Raw genomic sequence first — 25,019 nt, 5'->3', positions numbered from 1 at the left:
CGGGTTCGTTTGATTGCGTTGAACTTAAAAGGGTTTTCTTATTTTTGCTGTGTGCGTTTTCTAGCAAGTACTCTTGTTTCCACGCTCATGTTATTAATTCCTTGTCCTAGTGTAAATATTTATATTTAGCTCATGATTTGGCTGTGCTAAAGGTAAGTTTGGAAAGTGCTTTTCTCTTTGCCTTATTAAAAATGTGGATGATCAGAGAAAGGGGCTTTTCTTGTTGCTGACGACAACATGTGTGACATGTGAGTCTGAACCACCCAGCGTCTGTGCAGGAGCTGTAAACATGTTTACCTGAACAGGAAAGAAAATGGATTTTTCTCTTAAAGATCCAGTGATATGAATACCATACTCTTAAAGCATATCAACAGATGACTTGAGAGAGAAATTTTCTGAAAACCTGGCTTTTGAAATCGACGGGGGAAAAAGATCCTTGATTGCTGCAGCAAATGGCAACTTGTGCAGGTAGAAAAAAAAGATGGTGTTTAGTTTTCTCCTGCATGCATGTCAGCCCCCTCCTGTCTGCTGCTTTCATTCTCAGGGGAGGGATTTATTTACCACGCTTGCTGTCAGTGTTTTTCCTTTGTGCTTAATATTAGAAAACCAGATTTAAGGCTGTTTAGCACAAACCGTTTTGTCTGCAGCGTGTATCACTTGCAGAAAACAAAAGGTGTATAAGGTCTGGTATCATTCCAGGTATCTTTCATCTTTATCACTTTTGGACCTCATTCCTGCACCTACTTTATTATGTAAAGCCTCTGAGTCTTTATCAACTAGTTCTGTAATGTAAAATGTAGTGTGTCTTGGTTTAGGCTGGTTTTGGTTCCTTTTATTGAGGAATTAAAACCAACTTAAGTCATTGTGCATTGGAGCATCAGGATCGGTTAGATAATAGAATCTGGATAATAGAGATTTCTCAGCAGTGGGTTTATGTTTGACTTGCAAATATTTACTGAAGAAAATGCATAGAAAAAAATGTTAACCCTTTAACCTTTAAAATAAATAAGTATGAGGCTTTTTTCCCCAAAGTCGCAGAATGCACTTGGTTCTTATAGGTATCCTCTGTTAATGAGGAATGGGCATAGGGGAGATGCATAAGCAACTGGCTTGTTTGTAGTATAAAAAAATAAAAGAATTTTTATGTTGTTTCCTATCCATGTTCCCACAGAATATGAAATTATTACAGAGAGATTGCACTAGACATCCAATATGCCAGTTAATGATACTGGGCTATGGCACTGAGTATTGTCAACTTTTCTTCTTTTTATCTCTTGTAAAACTTAATACAGCTAATCTTACACTGTAAACTTTTGCTTTTTCTTTCTTTCCCCTTCTTACTCTCTGTGTTTGGGAGCCATCCTGGTGCATTAACTCTAGTTGGAAAGACAGTCTTATCATCTTAACTCTGGAGCTGGTTCCTTTTCTGCCTTGTTTATTGGTCCCTACAGGAGGTCAGCAAAGAGCCGATTGGTGCTGCCATTAAGGCCTCCACCTACAAGGAAATCTGGCACTTCCTACCTGAGGAAAACTACCCTGTGTCATTGTCCTTAGCTCTGGCCAATACACAAACAACTTCTGCTACAGCAGGAGAGTTAACAAAGTGTTGAGATAATGTGATACAGCACAAACACAGCACTGGTTGGGAGTCTCTCATCCCATCTACTTCTTTCCCTTCTCCCTCTTTTTTGGTAGAAAAATGAAGAGGAGGAAAGAGAGATGTGGTTTGGGTATTTTTTGCCAGTCATCTGCATAGCCACGCTCTTGTGAGACTCCTGAGTAGACTTCAAATAGATTCAATATCAGCAAAGGTTTTCTTGTTCTGAGTTGGTTTGCAGGCAAGATTAGTTGCTTTCTTAGCTTCTCTCATGTATGTTACGGGATTGTCTTAGTTTTTATTAAACAGCAAAACTAAATGTGATGTATCTTGTTCTTCAACAATGCTGTGAGATAAGTAAAACTATATATTTAAAACTTTCCTTCCCAGAGTGAGAAAAGATATCAACGTAAAGTATAGATGTTCTGAAAATAATACAAGTATGCCTTCAGGTTTTCAGATGCATATTTGATGGTGAAAAGAGGAATGTATGAATTTGGGTAAATTCTGCATGCTGTCAGGTACATGTGAGGAGAAGATATAAGCCAGCCTTGGTCACAGTGAGTTCATTACTAAAAGGTTATGTCGATTGACTTGTTAGAGTGCTATTTCAGTTGCTTTACAGTTGGTTCTTCTCTCTTTTTTATTTCTATTAGGTAACACTTTCATATAAAGTTTTGCTACCAGGCTAAGAACTGTAAGCAGACTGTAAGTCCCTTTGAATAAGGCAAAAGCGTATTTCTTCTAGCTCCAAGGTGTTACCTACCGGCAGGACATCAGGTGTTAGTGACACTTGGGATACAACGTTCCTGCTTGTGCCTGTCTTCTCTTGCCCCCTTGCCTTTATTTTTTGCTAGGTATCATGTTTTCACTCTAATGTTAATTTAAATTTGCAATTTGGGATTTGTGGAATGTAGCCTGAGTTAAAATTCCAGGCACAGTGAACGGGTCTACATAGACAGCTGAATTAACTGTTTGAGATCAAGGAAACCTTCTCTCTTATAAACAAGTAGCACTTCTATTTTAGTGTTAGCTACTGAAATATAGTGTGAGTTCTCTTAAAAAGGTCACTATTTCTTCACTTTTCTGTCAGCAGTCCGTGCTTGTTATTTTAATAGTTGTGAAGCAGGTTGTCTTATGGTAATTAATTACCTGAGGCAGTTGGGTGTTCTTAAGGTAATTTGTTTCCTGTTTGCCTTGCTTGTAGGGCTCTGTACATGTGCTGCTGAAAGGGTTAATAAAAAGTAGCAAGAAGATGAAACTTTCCTTCTGACATGGGCTTCCCACTCATAGAAATCACTCAGTGTTTTTAGTTAGAAGTCTGAGGATTTCACTTCTTTGAATTCAGTCCAAATTTTCTGCTGAATATTTTAGTTACATCAGGTAGACTCAGTGGGGAGGGGTTTCTGAGGACTTCGGGCTTTATGTCAGGTCCTGTTAATTGGTGTTACTGACTTTGGTTGGGCTCTTGCTCTCTGTAAGCAGTTCCTCTGTGGACACAGCAGGAGGAAGGGGTTCTACAGCTGTTCCCTCCTTCCTTCCCCACTGACACTCCGGTTGTGGTATTAGCCTGTAATTTTTTCTTATAGACTTTTTCCAGTGCTGGGGGGAGAGGCTGAAGTACTCTGAAGTCAAAATATCACTGTAATGCCTTTCCTCATGTGGAAACATCTGTTTTAATAGAGTTTAAAATGCCAGTGAGGGATGGCAGACACTTTTAACATGTGTGGGACTCTGTATTACTATGGTAAAGAAATAAAATTAACTTCTGTGAAACTTGGGTTGTAGGTTTTTTACTTGGGGTTTTTTAACTGATTTTTGATCCACTGCTCTCTATTGCAGAGAAACTGCTGAATCTACATTATCTGGCCAAATGCCTCTTAAGCATCCCTGCTTCTAAATTCAGTCATTATTATTTACCAAAAATATAAGCTTATTGCTGAAGTCATTAGCTGTTTGTAGTCACTTCAAAAACATTTAACTAATTGATATTGCAAACTGATTGGAGTAGGTGTGCTTTGTCAACTGTAAACAGTACATTCTGAGTCTCTGGAAATCATAAGGGTTCTACTCATGATAGGTTTCAAATACCCAAAACTGGAGGTTGAAACCCAAAAATTACTTTGTTTTTACGTAGGCTTTCGTACCATATTGCGAAGTACAGTTCCAGATTAACTTTCAGCTGATTAACATCAATATTCCTGACTTTTTGGCGGTTGTTACCTACATTTTTCAAGAGGACTCAAGCCTAGGATCTTTTCTGTTTTGGGCAAGTAAGCAGAACCCTGTCTTTCATTTGTGGTCTCAGAAACATTGGTGCTTCATTCTGGCAGCTATAATAGGCCTGTTATTTTTGAGAACTAAATTCTCAAGTGACTTACCCAGGGTCACACAGGAAGTCCATAGCAAGACTGAGTCCCAATCCATTTGTAATCTTCAGGACTACTCTTGCATTTGGCTTGATCTAGAGCCTTAAAGGGAAAGAATAGTTTTGTCATTTGGTAGTTACTATTCCTTTCAGCTTGATTGTTTAAGTTTGTTCATATTTATTGGAATATTTTTGCTTCCACCGAACAAGTAGCAAGATGCAAAATTCAATTTTGTCTTTAGCCATTTTTAGATGGTATTAAGATAGACTATGAAGACAGGAAACATCACCAGTGAAAATACTATGTAGTGATGTGCCAGAAAAGTAGAATGTTGTCTTCTGGTGTGTTTTGTATTTCCAAATCTTCTGTTCAATGATGCAAGGGTAGACAAAAATAAATCACATCAGGAAGGAATTAGTTAAGGACTACACTGTTAACATCAACACCGCTGCTGGGATGTGGAGGGTTTTAAGGGGACTGTGTTGGAGTTGCACATCTGGGCAGAAATTATTTCATCAGATGTTGGTTTTGTTGTGACAGTAATGACTAGAGAAGAGTCTCAGTGTATAAATAACCAGCATTTCTAATATTTGAAAATGGTAAGTAAATAAAAAAGCATAAGTCCTTCTCAAAACAAAACTTTCCCAGGAATGCCTAAATAAGTGCCAGGCCTGATAAGTTGACTAGACTGGGACAAACACATGCAAGTCTAGGTTTTACCAGCACAGCTGCTTGTCACAGGTGGAGCTGTGTGGGAAGCAGCTGTGGGTGCAGGTGGGTGGTGCTCCTGCCTGGGCAGCACAAGGCAAAGGTGGGTATGAAGAATGTTCTCATATCTTCATTTGTGAAGATGTGTGGTTAGCTCCACTCATGAGACACTGCAATACATCAGTTAGGATAGGGATTCTTTCCTGCTGAGAGAAATGCTGTTGGAAATGTTTAGCAGTTAAAAAAAAATATGGACAAACACCCAAGCAAAGTCTGGAGAGCAGAGGGTTGTATGGGAGAGGCAAAATTGTGTTTGAGGGAAGAAGAGTTGAGTAGGCAGGGGTGTAGTCTGCTTCTCACTGAAGGTCTGATACCTGATTTCTGATGCACCTTGCTGGCCTTCCAGGGAGGAATGTATTTGGCTGCTGCATGAGAATATCACAGTGGTAAATAGCTTTGACCTCACTTGACTCGGTGATGCCTTGAAATACTGGAATTGTTGTTGAGTTGTGTAGGGGGTTTCATGAGTGGATTGTTTTGTAATACTTTCTATGTCCATGTTATGTTGGCAAGTTTTTTTTCAACCTTTTATAAGCTATTACCTCTAATACTCTCAGTTGATTTTTTTGCTAATTATTATGTGCTCATGTATTTCTCAGTCTTGGTTTGCTTTTCTAGTTCTCCAGTTCCTTACATCTTATTTTATTATTGTTGGAAAGAGTAACAAAAGTTTGATATTTTAAAAAACTGTTCACAGTTGCAACTTTCTAATCTTTGTGACCATTTCTTTCATTTTTCCTATTGAGCTACAGTTTGTTTATTTAATATTCTATTTATCTCTTTTTTGCATAGATAAGTAGTATTCCTGAGTGACAGTCAAGAAGAATGGGAATTCAGTCAAGAGCAGTGAGACTTGATGGATAAAATACTGACTCCAGTTAAATGCAGTATAGCTTTATAAATCTATTTCAGTACTCCTGAGAAAGAATACTACTTCCATCACACAGAATGTAAGCACCTTTCAGGCAGTAAAAATGTATGTACTGAGTCTTCCTGTATCTTGGCCTATACATCCAATTCCTTGTGTGAGTACCTGGCAGCTTACTCACATGTGTTAGCAGGATAGGTGATGGTAGTGTAGAAAGAAGAAATTTGTTAAATTTTTGTCTGTATGTGGAGCAGCGAGGCAGGATTCAGATGTTTCAGTTGGGTAGTGCTGAACATATTAACCATGTTTCTTTAGACTTGTATATTTGTCCCCAGAAAGGACAATAGAGAAGAAAGGAGCCTATTTTACTTTGCCTCACTCTGATTGTCTCAGATGCCATTACTGTAATGTAATATATTTTATTTTAACATGCCTTTTCAGAGCAGCAGAAGTTAACTAAAAATATGCTTTCTCATTTTTGAAAGTCAGTACTGTTTGAAAGCAGCCTGTTTCAGTTCTCTCCTTTTCAGCTGTCACTCCCAGCTGTCACAATCTCCGTGATGTGAGGACTTTACCCCTGTTGTTTCAAAGCAGTTTGGTTAACAGCTGCTGTCACCCAAAGGTTAAAACCTGAAAATGGTCATCCTTTATTGGTTTCCTTACAAATATTTGCTTTCTGTTTGGTAGCATCTTTCTTGTTGCTTTCCCTTCAACGTGTTCCATTGATCCTATTTTTGGAGAACTGTGTAAAGCAAATGAGCATGTCTAATGATGAACGTATTCTTAATTATAACTGAAAAAGAGAGCAAAAAAATTGTTTGCTGTGCTGTGATGACATTGCATCCTGTTCAGCTAGGATCTGTGAATATGAGTAGCAGTTGTTCTTCAGTGAAAGGACATGTAAAATTAGTTCTTTAAACACCAAGAACTCTCTATGATATGGGAGAGTATCGGAAGGAAAAGAAACAACTGTTCCTTAAGTAACTGCATAGTATTCTGTACTTCTTCTGATGCAGATATCCTCTCTTTCTGCAACTCCTCTGTTCTTTAGCTTCTCACAGGTCAGGAACACTGGAGGAGCTGGCAAGATCATTGGAGAAAAATTAGTTATAAGCCTTGCCATTCACCATGGTTCTGAGAGTGATTTTCATGGACAGCACTAGAAGGGGTTAAGAGTCTGATGTGGTAGAGAGTATTTTTACCTATGAACTACTGTGCCTGTCCTTGTTAGGATCAAATGCTAGTTGGGCCAGTGATGCTAGAGAACACCTTCAGTTACTGTGATATAAAATATTTTCATTATTTCAGCAAATATCCTTTTCCCAGTTCTCTTTGATAGGCAGCTGACAGACAGTGAGGGCAATTTTCTTTCTATTTTGTAGGCATCCATCCACAGATGTGTATATGGAAGAAAGCAAAATGATGTAACAAAACATCACAAATGTGGCATGATTTGAAAAAAGCCTGGGGAAATCTATTCCATCTGAAAAAGGACAAACTAAAGAACAGAAAAATCAGGCCTTAACTACAAGACTTAAGTTGGTTTTTGTTGAACTGGTAGGTCTCTAAAGAAGCAGGTTGGGCTTCTTATTTGTTTGTTTTCCTAACACCTTCCTCCTCACGTAAGCTAACATAATTTTTATTAATGCCTAGAAGCATCAGGGAGATGAGTTGTCCCTCTTTCTAAGATGCACTTGTCTTTAAACAGTTTTTCTTAATGCCTTGAGGTATTTTTGCCTTGTGTGCTTCCCGGTATGTATCCGATTTTCCTTCTCACCTTCTAGTCCATTTTGTCATTTCTCTTAAGTTCCTGTAAGCTATCCACTATAAGTCATGTTAAGTCTTAGACTGGAAAAGGAGATACTGTTCAGAATCTGTAATCTGTTTAATCTTCCATCCTGTTTTGTTTATGTCTTTCCAAAGCCTTTCCTTTTCTTCATAGTATTCCTGGCACTGCTATTTGGTTAAGTCAAGCAAAATAGAACCAGTCACACGCTACTGGATTCATTCTTATGCTATTGTTCACAGGAAGGACCTAGGTACAGTTTGCCTGGTAAAGAGCATGAGGTGGTGAATAAGGGCTTTGAAGCAGATTTGGAGCTGTAATGACTGGCTTCCTTCCCTGCTGCTGTCCCTTCCCCTTCCTTGCTAAGCATTTTCATTTGAAATACTAAGGTGTGGTCATGGGCATATCTGTTCTCAACTTCCAGTAATTTTTTGCTCACTGCTGAGCTGCACCATAATTACATATGCAAATGTAGTATTTTTCCCCCTTCTTACCTTGCACATGTGGGAGAGGAAGATAAGGTTGCAGAGTACTGTTGGGGATGTGCTGCTGTTGAGGAGATGCTGCAGATGGCTGCAGAAGGAGACAAGTACTTGACCTGCAGGACAAGGCTCAGCAGGGGATTTCAGAACTTCTATGTCTGAAAGGCAACAAGAAAACAGTATTCTTGCCAACTTTAAACTTTGGATAGGAGCAGATTGTAGGATGGCTTGTTATAACAACCTATTTTGATACATTCTAGCTACTGGTGCTGAAAGTAAATTTGCATTTGCTGTACAGATTTGTTTTGTAGACATATATATATATATCTACATCTATCTATACCTATATATTTGTAGTTATATCCAATAATTTAATTTATTAGACTGGTCTGAATGCTCCCAGTATTAACACAAGGTAGACTTCTGTTCATAAGTGTTGTAATGATAGTAAAACCACAGAGACTAATTCTATGGAACGGACTATTCTGACAACTTCTGCCCTTCATGGTAAGGCTTACCTTGTACATTTTCCAGATTTGGAATTGACAGATGTACTGTATTCCTGGAACACTGAATATGATTTTGAGCAAATATTGGAAGATAGAATTGGTTCTATAGTGCAATCAAAATGCTGGGAGACTTTCTGCACAATAGTGAAATAATACCTTAGAAATGAGAAGCAGAATTTAATTGGTAGCTGTGGACTAGGAAAAGGGAAATAGTTCCAGTGAGACATCACACAGTATAACGTGCCATAGTTCTCTCTGTTTCACCACGTGATTAATCACGCCTGCATAGCTCATGTGGTTGTTACATGATGATGAGCCTGGCTTTTACCTCAGCATGTGAGTGAATAAAACTAGTGGCAGACTTTCTGTTTCTGTGAACTAAGCCAGTTCACACAAGGAGAATTTTAGCTTTTCAACTGTAAAGGATACAAATAGACTTAGTTGAATAAAAATCATGACATACAGCAGAGGTTTATGATCCTGACAGAAATTCTTACAAGATGTTTGATGCAAACTGTTGTCTGTGGATCTGATGCTTGAAAAATGTTTTTGGCAGTACTGCTTGTGGTGGTGCTAAGATGCTTTCCTTCAGAAGTGAAATAGAATAAGGTGGTTAAGAACTCCAGCAAATATAGGCATTTTCTTTGTTTTAGTATGAAGTTGCAAGCCTTCTCCATTTATTTATGTCACGTGCCTGGAAAAAGTAATTAAAAAGCTCCTTGTTATGCACTACTGTATGCAAATAATTTCATTGCATTTGTTTTTTCATATGTATGGTGTTGCAATAATTTGGCATATAACTCTTTAGAAAAGACTGAGTTCCTTTCTGAGCCAGAAAGAAAACAGAAGTGCTGAAATCTAAAGCTTGTCAAATGTCTTGTTCTAATAGTTTACAGTTGCCTATATTTAACTCTCTTCCTGACTTTTGACATTATTTTTAAGCATTTTGAAGGTCTTGTATTGCAAATTCTCAGAATAAAAATGTTTGGCTTTTCTGAGGTTCCAAGGTGCTTGCTTACTGAGTAAAGTCTTCCGGGTTTGTGCCTTAAAGTATCTTAATAGGCATCCTAATGAAGCTTTTTATCCCTTAAATATTTCCCCAACCTGTCTACCTTTAAAGAATTCGTGTGTCTTCCTGCAACCACAGTCTTAAGTAGGACTGTCAATCCAATGTGTGTCTTGTTCATTCTTGGGTCTACTCTTGGAACACTTTGTAGCTGAAGTGTGTGTGCGCATGTGCAGCTGCATGAGCTGTTTTCCTGCCTTTTCCTTTTGTCTGTCAAGCTTCTGGCTGATAGCAGATTAGCCATCTGAATGTGGGCAGCAAAGAGTAATGGGCTGTACAGAATGCCTGGGGCTTCTTGCATACAATAAAATGACTCCATTATAAAGCAAAAAAATGACAAGCCTGCCATGGAGGACGTCTGTACTGGAGATGGAGAGAATAGCCTTTGGTTTATGATCATGTTATTGGGTATAAAATAAACTTAATTTTTTTCAACTGTCAAAAGTATTCCTAGGTGCTTTACAGAGCAGTGCTGACAGTTCTTCTGGCAAGAAAATACTTATGAGCTAAATTGGTGATGTACTACTTGCTATTTCTGATTGCTGTATATGTGTGGGGGTAGGAAGGGAGTAACAGCATGATGGCTCAGTTTCATTTTCATCATGCAGGTGTGTGTGGTTTTCTCCTTTCTTTTAAATTTTTTTATCTCTAATATTTTGCTTACAGGATTACATAATCTGCCCTGCAGAAGTGTGTTAGGTTTATTAAGTCTTTTGGAAGATGTGCTAATACAGATTTGAAGGAAATTGGGCCAGGAGCATGGCTGAGACACAGGGAGTCCAGATGCAGGAGGAGGACATGAAATATAAAGCTGTAGAGAGTTGGCTCAAGTAGACAAATGAGGCTGTGTGCAGAAGCATAGTAGCAGAAAAACTAATGAGGAATCTTATCAAGTTTTTTTGACAGCTATACTTACCCATTGTAAGAATCCAGTGTTTAAAAAGCCCTTTCAATTGTCTACAGTTTACTGTGTCAGTAAGCAATAGTGGCTGCTTGTGCACTTGTAACTTCCAGTTACAGCTTTCAAGAAGATTTTTTGTTTGTTTTTATGGCATTCAAGCTCTAAAAGGTGCTATCCCCCCATTAAAAAAAAAAAACCAGGTGCAGTACGTTAATTTATGCTAAATGGAAGATCTTCCTGGTTTGCATCTGCTCAGGAAATTAAGACACCTTCTGATATATATGAGCTTCCAAACTAACTGGCAAGTCAGGATAAAAACAATTTGGTACATAGAATACATATGTATTGTTAAAACATGGAAAACTTGTATTAAAATATTTAATTAAACAAACCTCTTAACTCACATTTGGTGTAGTTTGTCTTGCTTGTTGTGGTGTGTTCAATATGTTGCTGTGGTTAAAACTGAAATGGGCTCTGGAAATCTATGCTTGAGCAGCAAAATGTATGAATTGAAACTTTTAATAAATAAAATGGGAATACTATTTGAACAAGCTTTATTTTTGTCATTCTGTTAGCTGCTGCCAGGTCTCCTTGTGACTGTTCTGGATGTGGATACTGTTTTGTTGTAAGGATTGTGTCCTTTGAAGATCTCCTTTTAAAAGCTACATGTTACACATCAACTTTCCCCAGTCCCTTGGATTGATTTGCCTTAAGCAAAAACCCTTCCTCAAAATTTCTGCTCCCTTCCTGTCCTGCAATAAAGTCTCCTGCCCATTGCCTCCTCCCCCCTCTCCCAAGGAAAAAGGAAATAACGAAAACTGATAATACCACAGTGCTCCACAAATGCTGCTCCCTCGACAGCACTATTAATTCTCTTTACATACATTTTTATTTTGCATTCAGAATTGTTTCTATAATAATATGGTCTTTTTATGGTGCTGAAGACTGTAGCTACTTAGCAAGGAAGCTGGTGATAAAACTAAAGCTTAGTTAACTATCTCTGACAGTGGGTAGTCTGTAACTGGTGACAAATAAAATACATTCCAGACTAGCTTAAGAGAGATCTGTGGGGTTTTTCTCGTCTCCTCTTTCTTTGCCCCATGTGATTGCTGTGGTTTACAGTAGGAAGCCACTAGTTTCTGCAGTCACAGACGGAAAGGGACGGATATTCACTGGTAGGTGATGTAAAGACATCTCAGTAAGAATAAGAAAGTGAACTCTCTTGGGGGGAAGGAGTTAGCTACATATTTTACAAATCTTTCAACTCCTGTGACTTAATTGGCACTCCTGAAAGCAGTATGTTGCACATTATTGCAGCTTAGGAAAGTTGCATTTATGAATATGAATAAAAAGATCTAGACCTGTTCTTGTCCTTTATAGGGTTTTTATAGTTACATATTGGGCTGAGAAGGGTATTGCCTTCAACTGATCTGGCTGGCATGGCTACAGTGTTTGCTGTGGCTGGTTTTCAGGGCAGATATGGGAAATTGCAGAGGAGCAGAGTGGCAGAACAGTTGAAAGATCATCTTCACTTAGCCAGAAGAAAATGTGGAAAATGGGGGTTTCATTTTCTTAAAAGTATTTAGGTACAGAAAAAGTATTCTTTTGGTGGACAGTTTTACTTGTGGTTTTCTGTGTTGTTTAAGGTGTAATGGTGGCACAGCTGACTCAAACACCATATTATGAGGAAAGTTTGCAGATATGAATGGATCTGTGCTAATATACTCCAAACATCCATAAGAGAAGTCTTGTAATGGGGTACTCCTCCTATACCATTGAGGAGTGGGGTGTGTGGAATCCAGAGTCCTTGCTTTGTGGAGTTGAGTGATTGCTTGTCATTAGTGGCAAGTGATATGGTATGTCAGTCTGTCTGACCAAGCAGTACACTTTCTAAATGTCCCTTTCAGACAAATTCACTAAAGCCAGGAATTTTTGAGCACTTTCTGGGTCCTGCTAATACCTGTTAGTTTGGAAGTCAGCATTTGGTTAACTGGTATGTTTGAAGTTCTCTATTTAAAAATACACTAGTGAAATATAGTCCTAGTACTAAGAAACAGGATTAGCCCTCAATTATAACAGCCTTTGGGTTGATGCTTAAGGTCTCTTGGTAGTTTTTTGTTGGCAAATACTGGTACAGCAGGATTGGAATCCTGAGTTTAGGATTTGATAATTAAGAGCATCCGCTGCAAAGCTATGAAATGGCTTAGGGCAGAAACTTGTAAATCCATGTTTTTCAAGTTTAAAAGGTAACCAGTTCAGAATATTTATTGCTAGATTTAACTCAAATTACAACATATTCTAAAAGTATGCAAACAGGTTGTCTTTTGCTGGTTGGAGTGAGGAGGATGTGGAAAGAGCTTAGTGTCTCCTCTCTAAAGCATTTAGTGAACAAACTATGAATTTACAGAAGGCCTTGTGCAAACAGAAGTGCAATGCATGTCACAAAATGAGATGCTTAGAAAATACAGGCCTGGAAGGTGCCTTCTTTATCCTTTACCTTGTGTCCTCTCCCCAGTTTTCCTGTTGTGGGTCCTAGTGACCAGCCCTTGCCTTAAGCTTTGACAAACACAGTGCTATGAAGATGTGGAAGCTCACAGGTTGACACTGATTTGCTCCCTACTTCAGCCCAGAACCATGCAGTTTACCTGTCTTTTTTCTGTTGTTTTTCTTAGGTAGAACAGATTGGTTTCTGCAGTAGACAAGTTAGGGTATGTGAAATATTGTTTGTTGCCATCTTTTTTATGTGTTTTAGGCCCTGTGTGAATTCTGGTGACTCCAGCAAATATGAAGAAAAGTTTTTTAGATGTGCTGTATAGACAGATGTTATAAAGCCTCATGTTTTTCTCCTTATTCTGGAATTGAGTAGTTCTTAAAAGAAGTTAAATGAGTCAGTGCAATGTTCTCACTCCTGGATGAAGTAGTGAATCCTGTCATGCTTTTCTAGCTGTCCAAAAGCATCAAGATTTTAAGATGTGCAGAGCTACAGTGTATTTTCACCTCCATTCTTCCCCTTCTTCCAAGCAAGACTCTTTTAGAGATGGGAAAAAATGCTACCAAAAAAAGCCAAATCTGTGTTTTTCAGCTTAAATAAGGCATATGATTATCTCTGCTGTAATAATAGGTGGTTTAGGTTTCTTGGAGCAAATCATGCAGTTCTGGAAAACTTATGTGATTATTACAGAGTACTTCAGTGGACAGTCTCTGATACAGTTGGGAACTCTTTAATTTGGGTTACTTGCAGAGACTGAAATGCAATCCTCAGCTGATCAGCCTGTAGCATATGAGAACAAGGAGTGTCAGGTTCTGTTTTGGAGGAAACGAGTATTCAAAATCATTCAGGTTCATTCACATGTGCTTGCCCTTAGATTTCCTTTTGATGTTGACTCACAGTGGAGTTCTGGAAAACCATGCAGCCAAAAAAAAAAGTTGATATTACTGCCTTGGGTGTTATTGATGAGACTAAGCAATACTTCTGATTCTATTTCTTTTTGTTTTGTTTTTTTAAGGTTTTGTTAACTGAATATTATTTCTCTGTACCTCTCAGATTCCCAAAGTATCTGGTAGCCATCTACAAAACTCAGAATATTCTGAAACTAGTAAGCAACTGCCCCAACATGACAAATCTGTTTGCTTACACAGCATGATAGAATAGGAGGGATTTCTGTACCATCTTGAACACAACCTGCCAGGCATTAGGAAAGCAATGTGCTTTGTTCACAGCAGGGGACAGAAGGGATTTGGAGAGAAGTGAGGCCTGCATTTCCTTGTGCTGCTTGTGTTGTCATCCTCACGTGAGAAAGAGTAAGGGTTCTTTAGTCATCTCTCCTGTCTCAAACTCTCTAGAAGTGTTATTTTTGTTGTTTTTCTCCATTTCTGCAAGCAGGACACTCATTGGAAAGCCTACGTGTAGGTTTCCATTTAGGCTTGGGGGCTCTGGAACAAAATATTCAGTCTTTGAGATCATGTCAGTCTTCTACTTTTAATGGAATCTTAGTTATTCATGTGAGAAAGGTGCAGATGAAGAAGTCATACTGAGCATCTGCAGGATTCAGGGGGCCTATTTCCTTAGCCAAAAAGAACAAGCATATTTTGTGCTTCCTTGAGAGGTTTTTTTTTTTCCCATTTGTCAAAAGAATAAAGACTGTCTCCTGCCCAAAGGTTATTTAAATTGATGCCCTAGTGTTTGAGATGAGAACATGTAATGCAACTAATTCCTGTCAGTTAATGGTGTGAATCCCACTAAACACAGCCCTCTTGCTGCTGCCTTGAGAAGCAGTCAGTAGGGCAGTCCTGAGTCTGCTGTTACCTGGTTGTGTGCCTTTGGTGGAAATTGAGGAACAGAGGCTGCTTTTTGGCAGATGCACTGGCAGTGCTCTGGCATAGGAGCTAGAGGTGGTAGCAGTAGGAGATGTTGGTGCCTTACTCCTTGGCTTGGGAAAGTCTGGGTTGCTGACAAAGTGACAGAAATGTGTCTGATTGCCAGCTATGGTGAGCCAGCATTCTTATGGAAAACCACCTCCTGTAATAAAGAGAGGTTTGAGTTTCTTTCCAGTTAAGACGTCTACTGATGTCTACTGGTGACAAAATGCTGTATTATTTGTAAGACATCAAGAAATAGAGTTGTTCCTAGGAAAGCACTGCCTCAGAAATGCTGCTTTTTAGGGTGTAGACCTCTTCTTCTGCAGTGAAAACAAATAACAACTTGCTTGCTGAACTGTGACCTGTTTTGGAGTGACAGTCTTGCAGCTTGCTGAATCGACAGCTGGGCTTGCCACTGTGCTGCCCGGAGCTGAGAGCGAGCTTCACAAAGGCTTTGGAAGAATACATTTGTTTTCCTTCCCTGTTGTTATTTCTCAGCAGGTTTTCAAGTTGCAGGCTCTCCCACTTTTAGTAGCCCTGAAGCTTACCAGCCCGCTACTATTTCAAGTTAGTTTCTTGTGTGCTTTCTTTAAATATCCTGAATGGCAGCTGGAAGACTCAAATAATATTTGAGAAACTAAGAAAATCAATGATAAGTTATTTGATAAACCTTTTTGAGCTCTCTGGGGTAGCTAAGTGATTTAAATGTGACTTTTTTTTCTGGTTTGAAGCAACTAATTAACTTCTAGTTAGGTAGAAAAAACTGTGGGTTTGGGTTTTTTTTTGTGTAAAGAGGGAAGGATATAAATGGTTTGGTCAGACATTCTTTCTAATAATAATTCAATATTCTGCAGATGAGTTATGTGAGTTGACATGAATGTGACTAAAAAGGAAAATGATCCATTTTTCCAGATGAGGTAGTGCCAATTGTGAGAATTAAATGTTCATGCAAAAATTATTTTATCTCTGAGCTAAATGTTGCTAAACATGCTATGACATATTTGGCTGGCATAAACTGTATGTCAGTGTTTGTGGTGGTGGGGGTTTAAACTAGTTCATTTCAAATCCTAGCAAGCAGCAGCTGAAACACTGCTGAATGACCTTTGACATAGGGACCCATGAATGCCCCAAGTATGATTTCACTTTCACCACGTTCTTTGTGAATCTGAATGCTTGTCAAATCAGATGTGTGTTTAGACCTTTTCACTGAATATGCTTGGAGGGAAAGAACAAAGCCTGGGGTCAACTTGGCATAATCCTGCGTTTATCTTTATTCTATTATAGTGGCTTGTGGGGGATGGAGTTACTATTTTCTGTGAGGTGAAAGTGCAAGTAGAGTGTAGGTAGGCTATCTGTCTTTTCTTCCAGACTTTCCCAGCAGCCTGACTGGTCTCCCATGATTTACTTGTGTTAATGTATGGCTGACTAGGCAGGTTGCTGGTTGAGCCATGTGCTTTGCTAGTTTTTTCTACCCATCACTATTCTGTAGCTGCTGTGCCTGCCCACTGGTGTAAACAGGCACCTCTGGCTTGTCCTGGGTAGCACATGCAGGAGTGGCTCTGTGCTACAAAGTGCTTTGTTCTCCCCACTGGACATGGGAGAGGAGGTAACATAGGTTTTCACATTAGGACTACTTTTGCTTCAGTACAAATAATTTATTTTTTTTATTATTTTAAGAGATAAACAGCTTCATATGGTACATATGCATTTTTTGCTTTTGCAGGCTATTAGTCACACTCAAGTAAGGAGTGACTAAGTCTGTTATTAGCCATTCAAATTGGGAAAGCCTTTGTCTCTAAGGGAAGAACCGGAGAATTCTACGAAATGATTGCTATAGACTTTTTGCAGTATTTTTAGATTTTACTCCTCTGGTAGATTCACTTCACAATACAGGATTGTTTCTGTGTGGAGCTGGAGTGGTCTGAATCTGTAAACGAGCTATTGTGCGGTAAAGTACAAGTGGGTGGAGGAACTCCATGACAAAAGGCCTAGTTACCTTTACAGTTTGTTCGCTGTACCTCATGCACTTTGTTTCAGAAGAAAAGCACTATTCAGCCACTGGAGGATAAGGAGGCAGCCTTTCACACAAGGCTTATGGGAAATTTCTCTCTGACTTGGGGGTTTTCAGCTTGTGTACCCTGCACCTTCTGAGGCTTTCCCTGAAACGACTTCATGTGTCTCTGGACCCTGTGCACCTCATGGGGTGAGAGCTTCCTCCAAGTCTGGTGCTTTGGCCACTGTTTTCCACCTTAACACAAGCACTTGTTTGGGTTTTTTTTCTGTTAGATTTTTAATTAAATTTTCAAACATTTATTTTTAAGGAAAGAGTGTGTTCCCTTGTTTTTTTAAAGGTTTCCAAACTAGGAAATAACTCACTCTCATTAACTTCAGAGATTTAAAGCACATTAAACATCAAGGAGATCTGTCTTTTTATATATATATAACTAAACCTGGTAAGAATAATTGTGAAATCCTGAGTGTACTTCTTTGGTTTTTGAACAAAACTTTGAAGCTCGATCTCCTCAGCAGTTCCCTTCTTCTGTGTTTTTTCACTGTTCACTTTCTCTTTTCATAGCTTAGAGGAAAAGTAATTAAAAACCTGTTTATTCTGCTTGAAAACAAATATGCTTCACTCAGCACCCAATTTTCAGATTTAAAACACTTTTGCACAAAGAATTGCTCTTGAGCTGGATGTTTTGGGGGTTTGAATTTTTTTGGAAGGAGAATTGTGTTACTTCAGTCCATCTTCGAAGAGGAGATGCTCTGGGGAGAGCAGGACACTGCTTCTCTTGCCTGACACAGGCAAGCAGGGGATGGCTGAAGACAAGCAGCTGCCTCACACTCTCTCTGGACATGAACACCCAGAGCTGGCTCCTGCTTTCCTCCCAGAAGCACTGGAAGGTGCACTTAGCCCCACAGCTCACAGCCCTGAGCATGAGCTGGAACTAAAAGGCTTCAGCCCAGTAAAATAATTTTAAAAAGTAGTTGAGGCCTGGACCTATACCTGTGTTAGCTGTGTGGATTATGGAGGCGGCAGCCACTGGCAGGAGGCAGAAGAAGTATTTAATCATCTATTGCTGCTTTAAGGAATATGTTTAGTGCCTTTATTTGACACTACCAGCATAATTTTGCTCAGAATCTCAGGCTGAGCAGCAGGGTGTGCTTTTTTGCTTGGATCCTGACCTGTGTACCCTCTCCCTATCACAACCTGCCTTGGTTTGAATGTTGCACTTACATACCTGAGTTCACTAGCCTGCATTTAGCCTGTAGTGTTCTTTGTGGCATACTTAGTTCAACTGTATAATATTAATGACAGCAAGAATTTGCATTTTGAAACTCCTTACTGTTGCAGGCTGTAAATTAGTAAGTTACAAAATATGCCACAATGCTTACTGGTTCTCAGGATAAGAAAACTCTGAACAGTTCCACCATAGTTGAGTGAAACTGATATGTGTTTTTCAGAGCTGTTATGAACTCTTATCTACTAGTCTTGGGTACTTGTAAATAATACCAGAAAATCCTTTTCTTGCATTAATCAGAATAAAGAGGCAGAAGTCAAATGTACACTTTTGCAGGTTCAGGTGTTTTAATTGGTAAATCAAACCCTCAGATCTTAAAATGCTACTTATATGTTATGTACTAACAGCTTTTCTTTTACTTCTGCCTCTCTCCTATTCTCTCAGGCTATGAAACTACATGCTGTGTAAGAGTTGCTATTTTCTTGATGTTCTCTGTTTCCAGGCTGCTTTAAACTTGAAATGTTAAGGGAGGTTTTCTAGTAACTAATGATCCCACAGCTTCTCCATTGGTTTCCAAGCCTGGGATGTTCTCTTGGGGTTCTTTTGGGTCTAGTGGTGTGAGGGTGGCATTTGGAGAAGCATCTCTACCAGCTGTGAAGTGAAAAGGCTGAACTAGAGAAGCAGTGCTGGAGGAAACAAACCTGCTGTTTTGTACCTAGTTGGGAAGCTGATCTGATTTCCCAGTTGATCTCAAATGCAGTCTAGTTCAAGGAGACAGCTATAAACCTCAGTAATACCCACAGCTGACAATTCAGGAATGTAAGCTTGTTGGATTTTACATTTCTCTTACTGTCCCAAGTGCAAGTGCCTGGGGGAATAAATGAACTCTAATGTGCCTTAAAGGCTAGCTTGAATAGTTGAGACCATAAAGGCACAAACAGGTGTGCATTCAAAGCCACAGTTCCTGGCAGAATTGCTGACCAGCAGCCTGCCATGTGAGGGTCCTTCAGCTCACCTACCCCTGCAACTTGCTGTGCTGCTGCAGAGTCTTTGTGCTAATTTGGGAAGTCTTCCTTCAGAGGCCTGGAGCCCATTGGCATAAAGCATTCCTTCCAACTGGACTGAAATCTATGTTATACCCTCCTGCTCTAGTCTTGAGCTCTTAAACAATGTGATGTGTTGAGCATGTGAATGGCCTTACCTCAAAATGGAAACTGGTGGGTTTGTCCCCAGGTTTCTCTGTCTGGGAACAGTTGAGTTGAGTCCTCTTGAATGTCTGGCTACTGACAGCCCCAAGGCTTTTGTTTTTGTGCTGGGCTTTAGCTAACTACTATCTCTTGGTTATGTTTTGGAATGCTTCATTCCAAAAGGAAAATTAAAAGTTTCTTCACCTGTTCATTTAAAAATGGCTCTGGTCCTATTTAAGTAGCAACTACTAAAGACTGAAACAAACCAACAGCTCCACACTGCTAGTGCTGTGGAATTGTTTTCCAGAATTTTTATTTGTTGGTTGGTGTGATTTATTTCTTTAAGTCCTGTCCTAGTAGTTAAGAGGATTCAGGACAATCAAAATAATTATCAGTTTAGGTCCTTGGGCAAAATAACAGAGAGACTGCTACTTGGGGTTACTTGACAAAGTATTAGATGGAGGAAATAATATCCTGTCGAGTAAAGGTTTAGGGGAAGTCTGGTGGTCATGTTGAAAAAGTAAAAGTGAGGAAAGAACAGCTTTTGTCAGACTTCAAGACAGCAGAATAATGCAGAATCACTGTCATGTTATTTACAGCAATATTTTGCTCCAGTCTTCCTGTGACTGCTGCTTGAACCTGTGCTTCAATATCTTGATTTCTTGACTGAAAATCATTCCTGGTCAAAGTGGCAGGCAAGCCCAAAGGAGAAGAAGAATTAATGAATTGTAGATAGAGTTTTACTCACACTCTACCCTGGAGAATCCTGTTTGCCAAGAAAGCCAAGTGTACAGGAACACCTCAGTAGGCCAACTGTTGGCATCTCAAGGGTTAAGAATGTAGCCTGTGCTTTAGCTGCTTTCACTCTTCTGTCCTTTCCTCTGAGTGTGATACTGAGGAACTGAGAGAGAGAGGGATGTTAGCCTGCATAATTGTCAAACAAGTGGTCCCAGTGTTATTCTATGGGCAACCAATTGATGCAATCTGTGGCTCTGTCAACAAGTGGATCTGTTATCTCACAATTGGGAGAGATTAAGAACAAGTGGTCAATTTAGGGCAATTCAGGGAAGTGGTGCTTTGTTGTCTTATTGCAGTGTCTGAGCATGCCCTAACTCAAAATCTAGCTTCTGTGTTGTAGGAGTTTTCTGGTGTGGGATTTTTTTGTTAGGGGTTTTGTTTCATTTTGAATACATCCTTTTCTTTGACGCGACCTTTATTTATTTAATACTCTAGTTTTTAAGTCCAGTGCTACGTACATACACGTGGCAACTGGGAAAAATGTCACACAATTCTAATAAAAAGATAGATCCATGTCAGCCCTTCCCTACTCACACAGTTCATGAATGAAGGATGGTTTCCCTCAGCAGTTGTGTGCTGGAAGTCATTCAGATGTGTTGCTATTTTTAAAGACAACTTTTGTAGGGCAGAATCTCTTCCTCCTTATGTGTATCTACAAACTATTTTCTTTTCATGCAGACTGAAACTTGTATGGAATGTAGTCAGACTTCAGCTCATTCTGTTAGCAGCTTTCTTATTGACTTCTCTTTATCCCTACATCCTTCTTCAGAAAAGGGTTTTCTTAAAGGGCTGTTGTCCCAGAGCTTGCTTACAGCATGTGTATGTTTGGCCTATCAGCATGCCTATGTACTTTGGCTGTATAAATTGTAGGGTTGGCTCACAGTCTTGAGCACCTAAATTTAGATGCCAGGGTGTGAGCTCATTGCCTGTGTTCCCATTATAGTCTGCAGAGACCTAGCCAGTGGACCTGAAGAACTGCTCAGCTGACTGAACATAGGTATCTGCTTTAGGATGAGCAGAATATACCATTGATTTTAGTGGGAACATAAGCAGCTAGTTGATGCAAAAATGCCTGAATCTAGGATTTACTATCTGTGAGCTGTCTCACCTTAATGCTCTTTTTACCTCTACTAATCAAAAAACTGTTTTATGCTCTTTCACTGTTAAAACTCCTTTAGTGAGTTCTCTCTTTTATTACTTTCTTTTGAAAATAATAATAGTGGTTGAAATTTTTGAGCACTAAAAGCTACATTGTGAAGATGTTAGCTGTCTAGAGCTTTCTCTAACAATCTAGTCTTCAGTTCTGTGGCACTCATAGACTGGTGTGTTAGTTCAGCTGGGAAGCAGGCTGCCTGCCCTGCCCCATGTATTTTCCTTCAGAACACCTTGGTATCAACCTATCTCACTCAAGCCAGGTTTCTTGTGTCTCCTGCTGGGGAAGGAATGAGCTTCTTGCAATCTATATGCTATCTCAGAGTGTTGTGAGGCTCTGCTGTTTTCTCTTGTTCAGTTGCATGTGCTGTCATAGATGGTCACAACTAGCTTTTAACTTAAAATGTTAATTTCTGTTGATTACTTAAGTAGTGCTTTTGTACTGAAATGGTGATCATAAATGAGACTGAGGCATTGGAGTGGGGAGGTTTAATAATGGGAAAAGCTGCTTTGAAGCTTTGAACTGAGATGTATCTGTGAAGGACTATTTTTTTTTAAATAGCAGTGAAATTTTCAGGGCCTTGAGTTCAATGTGATTAGAGTAATTGCTAGTTGTTTCAGATCAAGGAAGAATCTATTGTGTAGCTGAGCAACTTAGACAAAAAAATATCTTTTCTTATTCCCTTCTTCCTGTATAGTAGTAGTTGCCTTCTTGAAGGTTTCTCCATAGCCAGAGTGCACATCTTGGATTTTGCTATGTCCTCAATATTCAGAGTGCTCACTAACCACAGGATGCATTCAGTACTTAAAGAGTGAAGTGGCTGGAGGGGGGGCAGCACAGGCAAGAACTGAAGAATGGTGCTTAAACAAGTAGATACTTATAGTTAAATCTCTCATGCTGTACTAAGTTATAGCTGAAATAGTTCATCTTTTAGTGTTCATGCTGTACAGTGTTGTTTTACAGTCCTTTTGACTTCATTTATGGAAATGAATAGATTTATGTTAGAAAAGGAGTAGGTTTGCACTGTTGTAATCAACTAGGGGACTGGTGGAAGGCAGAGTAGGCATCCTGTAGGAATTCAGCTTGTAACTGGCTCTTCTAAAATCTCAGATTCTGAGATGAAGTGATAGGAGTGTTTGAACCATCCCTACATGGGTAGATTTCTTAAGAGAAGATCAAGAGGGTTGATAGCTCAAACTTCATGCTGATTTTTTTTCTTCAGTGTCTTGTTTTGCAAACAGAAGTAGAGGCAGCCTGACACGTATCTTTTCTTCCTTTTCTTCTCTGCCATAACTGTATCAATGTAGTATCCATCTGCTTTGAAACATAACTTTGTATCTGTAGTTTTTTTGTGTCATAGCTTTTACTTGAGTTAAAAATTCCTATTAAAAATTACGGAGGAGTTAAGTCTATATGCATAACTGCATTAATTTTTCCAAATTTCCATTGAAAAGAAATAATTTAATTTCATGGACTAAGCAATATATTTATCTATTTCTGTAGAAATCAAAATCTCTTGAAGTTGTACAAGAAGCTCTGTGGAAAGTCACCACATTCCTTCAATGATCTGGAAATGTGATATTTGGGTGAAAATGATCTAGGCGGTGTTTTCTTCTGATCCTTTCATGTTAGTGTGAATTTTAAGAAGTCTTTAGGAAATACTTTAAAAAAAAACCCAAAACCATATTAAAGCAACATATTTTTAGCTCTTCCAAATACCCTTTTGAAGAATTCAAATCCATGTGTTTGATAGTTAAACTTATGAAAAGTAATATGAAAGAAACTGATGATCTGAAAATAATTTGTCCTATATGTAGCAGTAAGTGAGATTATCTACTCAGAAGGAGTGTTTGCATGCTAACTTTTCATATTGACCTTTTGGGGATTTTAATTTTGAATAGCTTCAGGTAGAATGTAATTACAGCAAACACTAGAAAGTCTTTCAGGCTGTAGTTGCTCACTGCTGCTAATGTGTGCATTCCTTTGAAAGGATGGTCCTGGAAGACACTGAAGTTGGTGGTTGCCAGCTGATTGTGAGTTCCTAGGACTCTGAAATGTCTCCCTGTTGACAGGAAAATGCTGAGGAGGTGGTGTTGCAATTGTATATGTCATTAGAGAAGACCAAAGCTAGAGTATCATGCCTGCTTCTTGTACCAGCTCTTCAGAACTGTTGCCAGCATGATATACAGGAAATATTGTGTCTGTGTTCATATTAAAAAACAAACCAAAGTCAAATAAATATAAAAATATGCAACCAAAACTACCACCACCACAAACAAAAAACAACCCCCCAAAACCAGAACACCAAACTTACATTAAAATTCTAGCAAAGCAGTTAGTGCTGAGAATAAAGAAGCCTACTTTGAGTTTACCTGGAAGAAGAGTAGGAAATGTTTTGATAAGTCACAGAGGAAAGAAGCTCAGAGGAAGATGTGAAAGCTGAAGTTGGGCAGTTCTAGCAGGTAAAGGTAGATGCCTGTTGCTTCTCAGCAGTTACTTCTACCATAGGCTTCTTCTATGTGTCAGGTCTTAAAGACAGTTAAATTTGGGGAATTTACCAAACATTAGTTTGTGATGATCATAAATGAATTTTTAAAATGAGCTTAATAAGACTTTTAAATAGTAGTTTCTGGGTTAACCAGGAATCATGGACATCTTGAGCTGGTGGCTGAAATTGTGTTCTGTGCTGCTCAAGGTGGCAGACTAGGTCATCATGCTGTATCTGTTTTTACCCAGGGATGGGGGGGGGCACAGAATTCTTTGCACATTTGGAAATTGATTACAGGCTAGATATAAAATTTCTGTATATCTTATACCTAGCCCAAAATTTTTGTGTTCTGAGAAATAAAAAATTTGTGTTCTCAAATACTGATTGCTTAAGAACAGTTGGGAAAAGCTTCCTCAGATGCAGTTTGGATAAGATTACATGTGTACAACACATCTCTAAGTTTGGAGAATATATGCAGTCTATTTTATGTGATAATTTGACTGTACATCTTCTACACTTGGTTTAAAATGAATATGCCTGCATCCCTCTCTCCTGGCAAAAGCATATTGTAGTGAAAGGGCTGGTGGGCAGCATTGGTGTCTGTGAGAGCTTTCTGCAGATAATGCTCTTCTGGGTTATTTGCCCCAACAGATAAATTGTAAAGTTAATTCTTACACCACCTCCACTATTGAGTTTTGTGTGTAATCTAAACAGTTGAAGAAGGATGTTCTTGGGCTTATAACACAAGAACAGCAGGTAAAACTCACTCTCAGGTTGAACTCTAGGTTATTTGCACTACTTATATTTTCAAATATCAGACTTCTGAGCTCTTGAATGATGCACCTGGCCATACTTTGTCTGGGGGCTGGGTGGTGCTAGGTTCTCTTTATTGGTCACATGTGCAGCTGCTGCTCACAGTGAGCTGAAGATGCTCTTGGTCTACACCAGAAATCCCAGATTTCTTTCAACTAGATTGTTTCTTCCCAATACAACATAGTTACACTCTACAATGTATTGGCTGCTGTTGGTTTCTAAAAGCTCAGCAAGAAGTGAGTGTGCTGTTAACATCCTTCTGTTACAAGATGTATTTTATTGTTTACCCCTCAAGATGTTTGAGCATTTTTTAAAGTCAGCTTTAAACATGGGATGCTGTTGACTGGAGTGGAAGGGGAAAACATGCATTGCTGAAACTGTAAATGATCATTTCTGCTGATTATTGAATGGAGTAACTGACAAAAGTGACTCTTTTGATTCTTGCTCTTGTGGTGATGCACCTTAAATCTCTGATATTACCATTGGAAAGGCTTTGATTGCATTTTTTATAGCACTGTGTATATGCAGTAATTTTGATTTATCTTCCAGAAGGGAAGAAAAGTAGTTGTGGTGTTTCAAGTGGATCAGTAAGGAGACAGGAACTCTGCTGGTCATCAGCATAACTGCAACTCTAAT

The 25,019-nt window shown here is 39.0% G+C and overlaps 1 protein-coding gene across 4 annotated transcripts in view; it reads left to right on the top strand.

The window, feature by feature from the left end:
• The window catches only part of ZEB1 (zinc finger E-box binding homeobox 1), a 120,281-nt gene that overhangs the window by 1,500 nt on the left and 93,762 nt on the right, over positions 1-25,019 (top strand). The window contains exon 1 of one of the 4 annotated variants that reach the window (XM_071428710.1): positions 242-468. The exons of the other annotated variants lie outside the window; for them this stretch is intronic. Coding sequence (XP_071284811.1) covers positions 453-468 — 16 coding nt within the window. The 5' untranslated portion in view covers positions 242-452. Of the gene's footprint in view, positions 1-241; positions 469-25,019 lie in introns of those variants that run through there. 4 annotated transcript variants of the gene reach the window in all.

This window comes from Agelaius tricolor, unplaced genomic scaffold (assembly GCF_023055355.1).
Source record: "Agelaius tricolor isolate 1412-34295 unplaced genomic scaffold, bAgeTri1.0.p SCAF_6, whole genome shotgun sequence".
Taxonomy (NCBI): Eukaryota; Metazoa; Chordata; class Aves; order Passeriformes; family Icteridae; genus Agelaius; species Agelaius tricolor.
Note: the sequence above shows the minus strand (reverse complement) of the source record. Positions and strands in the feature narration are given on the sequence as shown.